The sequence below is a fragment of the Scyliorhinus canicula genome, chromosome 6 (assembly GCF_902713615.1).
Source record: "Scyliorhinus canicula chromosome 6, sScyCan1.1, whole genome shotgun sequence".
Lineage (NCBI taxonomy): Eukaryota > Metazoa > Chordata > Chondrichthyes > Carcharhiniformes > Scyliorhinidae > Scyliorhinus > Scyliorhinus canicula.
Genome location: NC_052151.1, coordinates 36,848,566 through 36,861,520, shown reverse-complemented (window position 1 = coordinate 36,861,520; position 12,955 = coordinate 36,848,566). Strand labels below are relative to the sequence as shown.

Here is a 12,955-nt window from a genome sequence, read left to right as displayed (position 1 = left end):
CCCTCATCAAACCCTCCCCTCAGCATCCTTCCCTCCCCTCAGCATCACAGCACCCCCTCATCCTCCCCTCAAACCCTCCCACAGCCCCTCCCTCAGCCTCACTGAACCCCTCATCATCCCCTCAGATCCTCCCTCAGCATCACCCTCATCAAACCCTCCCCTCAGCATCCTCCCCTCCCCTCCCCTCAAACTTTCCCTCAGCCCCTCCCTCAGCATCACAGCTCCCCTCATCCTCCCCTCAAACCCTCCCTCAGCATCACAGCACCCCTCCTCATCCCCTCAGATCCTCCCTCAGCATCATCCCCTCATCAAACCCTCCCCTCAAACCCTCCCCTGAGCATCCTCCCCTCAAACGATCCCCTCTGCATCACAGCACCACCTCATCCTCCCTTCAAACCCTCCCTCAGCCCCTCCCTCAGCATCACAGCACCCCCCATCATTCCTCAGATCCTCCCTCAGGGTCACAGCACCCTCATCATCCCCTCATCAAACCCTCCCCTCAGCATCCTCCCCTCCCCTCAAACCCTCCCCTCAGCATCCTCCCTCCCCTCAGCATCACAGCACCCCCTCATCATCCCCTCAGATCCTCCCTCAGCATCATCCCCTCATCAAACCCTCCCCTCAGCATCCCCTCCCCTCAAACCCTCCCACAGCATCAACCCCTCATCAAACCCTCCCTCAGCATCATCCCCTCCCCTCAAACCCTCCCCTCAGCATCCTCCCCTCCCCTCAAACCCTCCCTCAGCATCATCAGCACCCCCTCATCAAACACTCCTCAGCATCCTCCCCTCATCAAACCCTCCCTCAGCATCCTCCCCTCCCCTCAAACCCTCCCTCAGCATCCTCCCCTCCCCTCAAACCCTCCCTCAGCATCCTCCCCTCCCCTCAAACCCTCCCTCAGCATCCTCCCCTCCCCTCAAACCCTCCCTCAGCATCATCAGCACCCCCTCATCAAACCCTCCCTCAGCATCCTCCCCTCATCAAACACTCCCTCAGCATCATCCCCTCCCCTCAAACCCTCCCTCAGCATCATCCCCTCCCCTCAAACCCTCCCTCAGCATCCTCCCCTCCCCTCAAACCCTCCCTCAGCATCATCAGCACCCCCTCATCAAACCCTCCCTCAGCATAATCCACTCCGCTCAAACCCTCCCTCAGCATCATCCCCCTCCTCAAACCCTCCTCATCAAACCCTCCCTCAGCATCATCCCCCTCCTCAAACCCCCCTCATCAAATCCTCCTCATCAAACCCTCCTTCAGCATCCTCCCCTCCCCTCAAACCCTCGCCTCAGCATCACCCCTCACCTCATCATCCCCTCACCTCAGCATCATCAGCACCCCCTCATCAAACCCCTCAGGCTCCTCCCTCTCCTCAAACCCTCCCTCAGCATCATCAGCACCCCCTCATCATCCCCTCCACTCAAGCCCTCCCTCAGCATCCTCCCCTCCCCATAAACCCTCCCTCAGCATCATCAGCACCCCCTCATCAAACCCTCCCTCAGCATCATACCCTCCCCTCAAACCCTCCCTCAGCATCGTCAGCACCTCCTCATCAAACCCTCCCTCAGCATCATCAGCCCCTCTCCTCAAACCCTCCTCATCAAACACCCCTCAGCATCATCCCCTCCCCTCAAACCCTGCTCATCAAACCCTTCCTCAGCATCATGAGTACCCCCTCATTAAACCCTCCCTCAGCATCATCAGCCCCTCTCCTCAAACCCTCCTCATCAAACACTCCCCTCAGCATCATCCCCTCCCCTCAAACCCTGCTCATCAAACCCTTCCTCAGCATCATCAGTACCCCCTCATTAAACCCTTCCTCAGCATCATCAGCACCCCCTCATCAAACCCTCCCTCAGCATCATTAGCACCCCCTCCAAACCCTCCCTCAGCATCATCCCCTCCCCACATACCCTCTCTCAGCATCATCATCTTACATCTCCCCTCATATACATCAGTATCATCATTAAAAACCTCCCATCATCAGCATCATCATATTAAACTCCCCCCTCATCAGCATTCTTCAGCACCATCATCTTTAATCTTCCCCTCATCCTCTCCGGCATTATCTTAAACCCTCCCCTCATCTTCAGTATCATCATCTTAAACCATCCCTCCTTTCAGTTGGTAGCCGGATCAATCATCATCACAAACAAAAGTTAATCTGGTCCTTAAAATATTGCTGTTTATGGGTGCTTGTTGTTCACAAATTATCTACCTCATTTTATTCAGTACAACAATGGTGACACTTAAAAATGCTTTATTGGGAGGCATGTTGGGCAGTGGTTAGCACTGGGACTGTGGCGCTGAGGAACCAGGTTCGAATCCCGGCTCTGGGTCACTGTCCGTGTGGAGTTTGCACATTCGCCCCATGTCTGCATGGGTTTCGCCCCCACACCCCAAAGATGTGCTGGTTAGGTGGATTGGCCACACTAAATTGCCCCTTAATTGGAAAAGAAAAAAAAATTGGCTACTCTAAATTTAAAATAAAATACTTTATTGACGTCCTGATGTCATGAAGGATGCAATTTTAACCAGGCTCTACTCTGTCCCACCTGTGTCCAAGATTGAGATTCGCTCTGAATTTATGATTCTCAGATATCCTCCAAAGTTCATTCATTCTCTTTCCAGTATTGACTTGCCCTTTGAGGAGGATGGAGTTACCTGTCTTACAGAATTTGACAGATAAAGTGGATTTGTTAAAAAGCACAGTTGCTGAAAAGTCACGAGATATCCAAGGTTAGTGCTAAAAGTCCAATTGCATTGTAACATTGGAATCGTTGTCATCATCATCATCATGATTACAAGTCCACTGAGGGGCACAAATAATAATGAATTGATACTATGTTCCATGATACCATACAATCCTATTGCAGTCAAAGTTACAGACACACTTCAGGTGCACAGAAATCCTCTCAGTTGGCCTCCAGCTCTTTTCCCTTATGATTTCCATTTTTTCTTCGGAATCTTAGTGCCAGGCATTCTCAGAACATGACCAGTTTAGTTCAGTCTTCTGATTTTTCTTTGGCCATTTTCCAGTGGTGGGCAGGAGAAGCAAGCCCCATTGCCCCAGTGAGCCTCGGAAGGGTTCCCCCTGATCCGAGGAGCCTGCTTGACTCCTTTAATTTTTTTATTTAAAGCTGATATCTCATTCATCCACTTGATCCACTGCCTTCATCAGCACCACCCACCTTTACCTGTGGGGCAGTCAAGACTTTTGAAGGCCACTTCTGGAAATGTCCTGTTTCCAGCAAGTGCAAGTTCAGGACTATGAACTTGATTTAGGGCGTCACAGTGATGCAATGATTAGCACTGATGCCAATGGTGCTGAGGACCTGGGTTTGATCCCGGTCCTGGGTCACTGTCTGTGTGGAGTTTGCACATTGTCCCCCGTGTCGGCATGGGTTTCACCCCCACAACCCAAAAGATGTGCAGGTAAAGTGGATTGACCAGGATAAATTGCCCCTTAATTGGAAAAAAATACTTTGGTAGTCTAAATTTATTTTTATGAAATGAACATAAGATTTTGGTTCAGGAGTAAGCTATCGCCCTTAGAGTCTGCTCCATTATTCAATAAGATCATGGTTAATCTGATTGTAGCTTCAACTTTACATTCTGTCTATTCCCTGTCATAATATACACCGTAAGAAGTCTTACAACACCAGGTTAAAGTCCAACAGGTTTGTTTCAAACACGAGCTTTCGGAGCACGGCTCCTTCTTCAGGTGAATGGAAAGGCTTGTTCCAGAAATGTTTATATAGACACAGTCAGAGATGCCCCGGAATGCGAGCACCTGCAGGCAATCAAATCATCAAAGATGCAGAGAGAGAGGTAACTCCAGGTTAAAGAGGTGTGAATTGTCCCAAGCCAGTTCAGTCGGTGGGCCTCTGCAAGTCCAGGCTTGTTGGTGGGGGCCGAATGTAATGCGACATGAATCCCAGATCCCGGTTGAGTCCGCATTCATGCGTGCGGAACCAGGCCATCCTATCGTTTCAGGCAATGGGACCCTGTGTGAGAACCTCTCTGGCCACATCGAGGGCATCTTGAAACCCATCGCACAAGGTACACCCAGCTTCTGTCGCGACACGACGGACTTCCTACAGAAACTCAGCACCCATGGACCAAGTTGAACCAGGAACATTCCTCGTCACAATGGATGTCTCGGCACTCTACACCAGCATCCCCCATGACGACGGCATTGCTGCAACAGCCTCAGTCCTCAACACCGACAACTGCCAATCTCCAGACGCAATTCTGCAACTCATCCGTTTCATTCTAGACCACAACGTCTTCACCTTCGACAACAAATTCTTCATCCAGACGCACGGAACAGCCATGGGGACCAAATTTGCACCTCAATATGCCAACATCTTCATGCACAAGTTTGAACAGGACTTCCTCACCACACAGGACTTTCAACCGATGCTATACACCAGATACATCGATGACATTTTTTTCCTTTGGACCCACGGCGAGACATCACTGAAACGACTACACGATGACATCAATAAGTTCCATCCCACCATCAAACTCACCATGGACTATTCTCCAAATTCAGTTCCATTCTTGGACACACTCGTCTCCATCAAGGACGGTCACCTCAGCACCTCGCTTTACCGCAAGCCCACAGATAATCTCACGATGCTCCACTTCTCCAGCTTTCACCCGAAACACATTAATGAAGCCATCCCCTATGGACAAGCCCTCCGTATACACAGGATCTGCTCAGACAAGGAGGAGCGCAACAGACACCTACAGATGCTGAAAGATGCCCTCGTACGAACGGGATATGGCGCTCGACTCATTGATCGACAGTTCCACCGCGCCACAGCAAAAAACCGCACCGACCTCCTCAGAAGACAAACACGGGACACCACTGACAGAGTACCCTTCGTCGTCCAGTACTTTCCTGGGGCGGAGAAACTACGACATCTTCTTCGCAGCCTCCAACACATCATCAGCGAGGATGGACATCTTGCCAAGGTCATCCCCACACCCCCACTACTGGCCTTCAAACAACCGCGCAACCTCAAACAAACCATTGTTTGCAGCAAATTACCCAGCCTTCAGAACAGCAACCACAACACCACAAAACCCTGCCAGGGTAATCTCTGCAAGACATGCCAGATCATCGACATGGACACCACCATTACACGTAGAAACACCACCCACCAGGTACGCGGCGCATACTCGTGCGACTCGACCAATGTAGTCTACCTCATACGCTGCAGGAAAGGATGCTCCGAAGCGTGGTACATTGGCGAGACCATGCAGACACTGCGACAACGAATAAACGGGCATCGTGCGACTATCAACAGGCAGGACTGTTCCCTTCCAGTTGGGGAACACCTCAGCAGTCAAGGACATTCAGCCTCTGATCTCCGGGTCAGCATTCTACAAGGAGGCCTTCAGGAGACGCGACAACGCAAAATTGCTGAGCAAAAACTTATAGCTAAGTTCCGCACGCATGAATGCGGACTCAACCGGGATCTGGGATTCATGTCGCATTACATTCGGCCCCCACCAACAAGCCTGGACTTGCAGAGGCCTACCGACTGAACTGGCTTGGGACAATTCACACCTCTTTAACCTGGAGTTACCTCTCTCTCTGCATCTTTGATGATTTGATTGCCTGCAGGTGCTCGCATTCCGGGGCATCTCTGACTGTGTCTATATAAACATTTCTGGAACAAGCCTTTCCATTCACCTGAAGAAGGAGCCGTGCTCCGAAAGCTCGTGTTTGAAACAAACCTGTTGGACTTTAACCTGGTGTTGTAAGACTTCTTACTGTGCTCACCCCAGTCCAACGCCGGCATCTCCACATCATAATATACACCAGTATATCATGGTGCAGACACACACTGATGGACACACACAGGGACCAATTAACATGTACAAACACCGCAGCTACTCACCAGTTAGAATACACGCCTGTCGTTCACGCACCTCACAGAGTCCCAGCACCCCTCAAGGATCGCCTCAAGCAATAGCTCCAGGACCTCCAGAACCAAGGAGTCATCTCTAGCCCACAAACTGGGTAAGCTCCATGGTCTGCGTCAGGAAACCTTCCGTCGAGCTGCGGATCTGTATTGATCCTAAGGATTTGAATCAGAATATCATGTGGGAGCACTACCCAATTCTGAAACGTGAGGAGCTCACGTCCGAGATGGCCCACGCCAAACTATTCTCAAAACTGGATGCCTCGAAGGGTTTCTGGCAGATCCAACTAGATGAGTCAAGCAGGAAGCTGTGTACGTTCAACACACCCTTTGGCAGGTTCTGCTACAACCGGATGCCATTGGGCATAATTGCTGCGTCCGAAGTTTTCCATCGGATCATAGAATCATAGAATTTATAGTGCAGAAGGAGGCCATTCGGCCCATTGAATCTGCACCGACTCTTGGAAAGAGCACCCTAACCAAGTCCACACCTCCACCCCATCCCCCTAACCCAGTAACCCCACCCAACACTAAGGGCAATTTTGGACACTAAAGTGAATTTAGCATGGCCAATCCAACTAACCTGCACATCTTTGGACTGTGGGAGGAAACCGGAGCACCCGGAGGAAACCCACGCACGCACACACACGGAGAGAACATGCAGACTCCACACAGACAGTGACCCAACCGGGAATCGAACCTCAGACCCTGGAGCTGTGAAGCAATTGTGCTAACCACTATGCTACCGTGCTGCCCATGGAGGGGATCGATGGCATCCGGGTATATGTCGACGACATTATTATCTGGTCAACCACCCCGCAGGAACACATTGCCCGCCTTAAGCGCGTTTTCAGGCGCATCCACGATAAAGGCCTCCGCCTCAATAGGGCCAAATGCTCCTTCTGACAGTCGAGTATCAAGTTTCTAGGGGATCACATCTCCCACCAGGGGGATGCGTCCGGACAAGGACAAGATTGCAGCAATCACCACATTCGCAAAACCACAGATTTCCGATGGCTCCCCGCTCACAAGCGTGAATGGCAGAAGCTGAAGGCCAAGCTTTCCACGGCCCCAGTGTTGGCCTTTTCCGACCCCACCAAAGAGACCAAAATCTCTACTGATGCCAGTCAGTTGGGGATTGTTGCCGTGCTCCTGCAACGAGATGAGGCCTCGTCATGGGCCCTCGTTGCATATGCATCGCGGGTGATGACCCCCACAGAGCAGCGCTATGCGCAAATTGAGAAAGAGTGTCTCGGCCTTCTCACTGGAGTCGTGAAGTTCCACGACTACGTCTATGCACTTCCGCAGTTCACGGTTGAAACTGACCACCGCCTGCTTGTAAATATTATCAAAAAGGACTTGAATGACATGACGCCTTGCCTCCAGCGTATCCTACTCAAGCTGCGCAGGTACGACTTTCAACTGATCTATACCCCTGGCAAGGACCTTGCCGTTGCCGATGCCCTCTCAAGGTCGATCACAACTCCGTGTGATCACGACGGCTTCATTTACCAAATAGATGCTCAAGTTCAGTTTGCAGCATCCCATTTGCCAGCTTCGGATGCACGACTGATGCAAATTCGCCGCGAGACAGCGGCTGATCCACTTCTGCAGTGGGTGATACGTCTAATGTCAGACGGGTGGCTCAAGGGCCAATGCCCGCAATTTTACAGCGTCCGCGATGACCTAGCGGTTGTCGACGGGGTGCTCCTGAAATTGGATCGCATCCTCATTGCACAAAGCATGCGCCAACTAGTGTTGGAGCAACTCCATGAAGGCTATTTAGGAATCGAGAAATGCTACCGCAGGGCCAGAGAAGCCGTCTACTGGCCGGGCATCAATGATGACATCGCCAATGTGGTGCTCAACTGCTCTACCTGCCAGCGTTTTCAGCCCGCCCCAACCACAGGAGACCCTGATGCCCCATGAGCTCGTCACCTCGCCTTGGACCAAAGTGGGCATCGACTTGTTCCATGCATTGAGCAGGGACTATGTCATCATCATCGACTACTTCTCTAGTTACCCGGAGGTCATCAGGCTGCACGATCTCACATCCCGGGATGTGATCAGGGTGTGTAAGGCGACATTTGCCCGAAATGGCATTCCGCTGATGGTCATGTCAGATAATGGCCCCTGTTTCGCAGGCCACAAATGGGCCGGCTTCGCCCGACACTACAACTTCGAGCACGTTACGTCCAGTCCCCTATACCCCCAATTCAATGGGAAGGCGGAATAGGGGGTCCACGTCGTGAAGCAGCTCCTCAGCAAGGCCGCCGACGCCGGCTCAGATTTCCATCTTGTTCTGCCATCCTATCACTCCGCCCCGCTCTCCACCGGCCTGTCGTCTGCTCAGCTACTAATGAACTGCACCCTCAGGATGACGGTGCCATCGATTCTCACTCCCAACCTCGATTATGTCCCCTTGCTCCACCGCATGCACATGTCTCAACTGCAGCAGAAAACCTCCTACGACTCACTGGCTGCTGACCTTCCCGACATCCATCCATGCAACAAGGTTCGCATCCACCTCCCGGATGATGGCTGGTCTGCGCCTGCTGTCGTTCTAAGGCAGGTGGCCCCACCGCTCCTTCCTGGTCCACTTACAGGATGGATCCATTCAGCGCCGCAGCAGGCGTGCTCTTCGCCTGGTTCCAGGGTCGTCACTGGATCCTCCGACCACCTCTTCTACTGATCCTGCTGTGGGCTGTGTGGCGCTTCCGGTCACTCTGCCTGCCCCTGACGGTGCTGCAGCCCTCCCGGCTCCTGATGCACCAGCCATTGCCCCACCCTTGAGGCGGTCAACCAGAGTTCGTCGCCCACCTCAGAGACTGAACTTATGAACTCTGTACACATGTGGACTTTCTGAAATGTTTTTTTTCTATATCCTGCATTGTTGCATTCATTATCCAGTGATTTGTAAATAGATTAGTTGGTTGTTCCAGTTCATGGTAGTCATCTGCACCAGGCACCTTCCTCTGTAAATAGTCTTGTTTCCTGTATATAGCTTTGTACATATGTCTTTGCACCTCACACGTAACTAGGTACATTCTCCACACACCCACACTATTTATTATCACATGCCTATATCAACATTTTTTATAAAAGGGGGATGTCATAATATACACAAGTATATCATGGTGCAGACACACCCTGATGGACACACACCGGGGCCAATCAACATGTACAAGCACCGCAGTCAATCACCAGTTAGAATACGCACACTATAAAGGCAGATGGCACCACGGTTCCCGCTCATTCTGGGTGCTGCCTCTCAGTGTAACAAGAACTCATCCAGCCCAGCACAGACTCACACCACGTGCTGAGAGAATCAACTGGTTCGGACAAGGCTTAGGTCTCTAGTTTAAGTTAACATCATTTAGACCCACAGTCATCGTGTGTTAGTTAGTTAGAAGTAGTTAATAAAATTGAGTTGAACCTTCATCAGTGTTGGAAGTGTCTGTTCATCTCTCAAGTCTACACTAGCCAACACTTCATTCCTGATAACCTATGATTCCTTTAGACATCAAGAATCTATCTATCTCTGCCGAAGATTCTTCTTAGAGAAAATAAATTTTTCTCATCTCCGTCTTAAATGGGAAACCCCTCAATTCACATACCGCTGCAACCGGTCCACAGCAGATTCCATCTCCCTGGCCCGACATTCATCCCTAGAGCATCTCGATCACAAGGACTCCTACATCAGACCCCTATTTATTGACTACGTGTCTGCCTTCAACAGTATAATCCCAGCCAAGCTCAAATCAAAGCTCCAGAACCTAGGACTTGGCTCCTCACTCTGCAACTGGATCCTCGACTTTCTGACCCACGGACCACAATCAGTAAGAATAAACAGCAACCCCTCCTCCACGATAGTCCTCAATACTGGGGCCCCACATGGCTGCATACTTGCTATACACCCTGTACACATATGACTGCGTGGCAAAATTAGGTTCCAACTCCATCTACAAGTTTGCTGAGAGCATGACCATCGTGGGTTAGATCTCGAACGATGACTCAGAATACAGGAGGGAGATAGAGAACCTAGTAGAGTGGTGCAATGGCAACAATCTATCCTTTAATGCCAGTAAAAGTAAAGAATTGGTCATTGGCTTCAGGAAGCAAAGTACTGTACACACCACTGACTGCATCAATGGGCCGAGATTCCTAGGGGTGCACATCACCAAAAATCTGTCCTGGTCCACCCACGTTGACACTACCACCAGGAAAGCACAACAGTGCCTATACTTTCTCAGGAAACTAAGGAAATTCGACATGTCCACACTGACTGACCACGGATACCCCACAGAAAGCATCCTTTCTGGCTGCATTACAGTCTGGTATGGCAACTGCTTTGACTAAGACCGCACGAAGCTTCAGAGAGTCGTGAACACAGACCAGTCCATCACATGAACCTGCCTCCCATCCATCGACTCCATCTATACCTCCTGCTGCCTGGGGAAAGTGGGCAGCATAATCAAAGACCCCTCCCACCCGGCTTACTCACTCTCCCAACTTCTTCCATCGGGCTGGAGATACTAAAGTCTGAGAACGCAAACAGACTCAAAAACAGCTTCTTCCCCGCTGTTCCCAGACTCCTAAATGACCCTCTTATGGACTGACCTGATTAATACTACACTGCTGTATGCTTCACCCGATGCCGGTTTCTATATATTTACATTGTGTACCTTATGTTGCCTATTATGTATTTTCTCTTTATTTAATGTTCTTTTTGTGTACTAAATGATCTGTTTGAGCAGCTCGCAGAAAAATACTTTTCACTGTACCTCGGTACACGTGACAATAAATAAATACAATCCAATAAGATTAGTAAATTTGCAGATGACATGAAGATTGGTGGAGTTGCTGATAGTGCCGAGGGATGTCGGAGGATACAACAGGATATAGATAGATTGGAGACTTGGGCACAGAAATGGCAGATGGAGTTTATTCCGGACAAATGCGGGGTGATGCATTTTGGAGGATCAAATCTAGGTATGAATTATACTGTAAATGGAACCCTTGGGAACATTATCATACAGAGGGATCTGGGTATGCAGGTCCACAGTTCTCTAAAAGTGGCAACACAGGTGGCAAGGTGATTAATAAGGCTTATGGCATGCTTGCATTCATCATCCGTGGCATTGAGTATAGGGGTTGGGAAATCATGTTGTAGCTAGAAAAACCTTGGTTAGGCCGTGGAGTCTTGCGTTCAGCTCTGGTCACCACATTATTAGAAGGACGTGGAAGCTTTGGAGAGAGTGCAAAGAAGGTTCACCAGCATGTTGCCTGGTCTCGAGGGGGTCGACTATGAGGAGATATTGAATGAACTAGAAGTGTTTTCACTGGAAAGACAGGCTGAGGGGAGACCTCATCAAGGTCTACAAAATTATGAGAGGCATAGACAGGATAGATAGTCAGAGGCTTTTTCCAAGGGTGGAAGTGTCAATTACAAGGGGCACAGGTTCACGGTGAGCAGGGAAAAGTTTAAGGGAGATATGTGGGATAAGTTTTTCACACAGACAGTGGTGGGTGCCTGGATCAAGCTGCCAGAGTTTGTGCTGGAAGCAGACATATTAGCAACATTTAAGAAGCATCCGGATGGATACATGAATAGGGAGGAACTAGAGGGATATGGTCCAAGTAAGGGCAGAAGATTTTTTTTTTCGTTGGGGCATCATGGTCGGTACAGGTTTGGAGGGTCGAAGGGCCTGTTCCTGTGCTGTACTTTTCTTTGTTCTTTGTAAGATGGGGATGTCTATAATCTGTACAGAGCTGAAACGGAATATGGTGATTTCCTGAAGCTGCATGTTGCAGCAATATAATGCTGGCTTGCAGACATCTGCTGGCTACTGATCTTGGCTAAGACAAGAGAAAACTACATATATTTTTACTCAACACAAGCAAAATATTGCTGATGTTGGAAATCTGAAATTACATCAGAAAATGGAAGAAATACTCGGTAGATCAGGCAGCATTTTTGGATAGAAAGACAGTTAATGTTCCAGGTTGATGATCCTTCAGTATAACTAAAGAAAGATAGAAACATAGAGGGTGGGATTCTCCGACCCCCGCCGGGCCGATGGGCCGAGCGGCTTTTTGGCCAGTCCCGCTGGCGTGATTTACGTATGGTCCCACAAGGCGGGACCTGGCAGATAAGTCGGCGGGGGTGGTGGTGGGGGTGGGGGGGAGATCCGGGAAGACGCAACCCCGGGGGGCTGAAATCGGGGCCCACTGATCTGCAGGCGGGCCTGTTCCGTGGGGGCACTTCTTCCTTCCGTGCCGGGCCCTGTAGGGTTCCATAGCTGGCGCGGAGAAGAGAACCCCCCACGCATGCGCCAAAGTGGGAAGAGGAGCTGATTGGCGAGCCCCTGTGAATGCATTCCTCCCAAAATGCTTCGATTGGTTTCCTTGGCGATGGCTGCTGGAAGACAGGGCCCCGTTCAGAGTCCCCGCCCCCTCTCATTTCCGCCGCGTACACTATATGGCGCATGCGTTTCATGTGATCCTTCGCACAGTCTTGCATCGAGGTGCCTGTACATGTATGTAAAAGCATTGGATCTGCATTTTTCATTTGTGTTTTAGATTTGTGCAATAAAGGTGTGAAGCTGTAATTCAGATTGGTGGTGTCATGAGAATATCACTTTAAGAAATGTTTGTATGCTCATGATACTGCAGTGATGTCAGAGTGTGGGTGGAGCTGAGCTCTGGCTCTGCTTTTTAGTTTCACCTTTGAGAAAAGCTTGGGTGTGTCTTTTGTTTTGGTTTTGTTTCAGTGTTGGAGCTGCAGTCAGCCGCAGGAGGTGGAATGTTGCCCTCTCTGCCGTGTAAAGACTATCTCTTGATCATTTGGTGAATTCAGCGGATAACTGTACTCAGTAGTGAATTTAAACCTGATCTGCTTCTGTTGTATTTAAATTAATGGTTGCTAAGATGTTCACTGTACGTTTTAAAAAGGTTAACTTGAGTTCATGGAATAAACATTGTTTTGCTTTAACAAATACTGTTAGATGCCTGCTGTA

At 50.0% G+C, this 12,955-nt stretch overlaps 1 protein-coding gene across 5 annotated transcripts in view; it reads left to right on the top strand.

Annotated features, from left to right (window-relative positions):
• Window positions 1-12,955, top strand: part of LOC119967096 (probable L-cysteine desulfhydrase, chloroplastic) — a 244,358-nt gene that overhangs the window by 9,816 nt on the left and 221,587 nt on the right. For 4 of the 5 annotated variants that reach the window (XM_038799166.1, XM_038799165.1, XM_038799164.1 and 1 more), the window contains exon 2: window positions 2,629-2,736. In XM_038799166.1, coding sequence (XP_038655094.1) covers window positions 2,652-2,736 — 85 coding nt within the window. In that variant the 5' untranslated portion in view covers window positions 2,629-2,651. Of the gene's footprint in view, window positions 1-2,628; window positions 2,737-12,955 lie in introns of those variants that run through there. The other variant, XM_038799163.1, reaches the window with a different exon arrangement.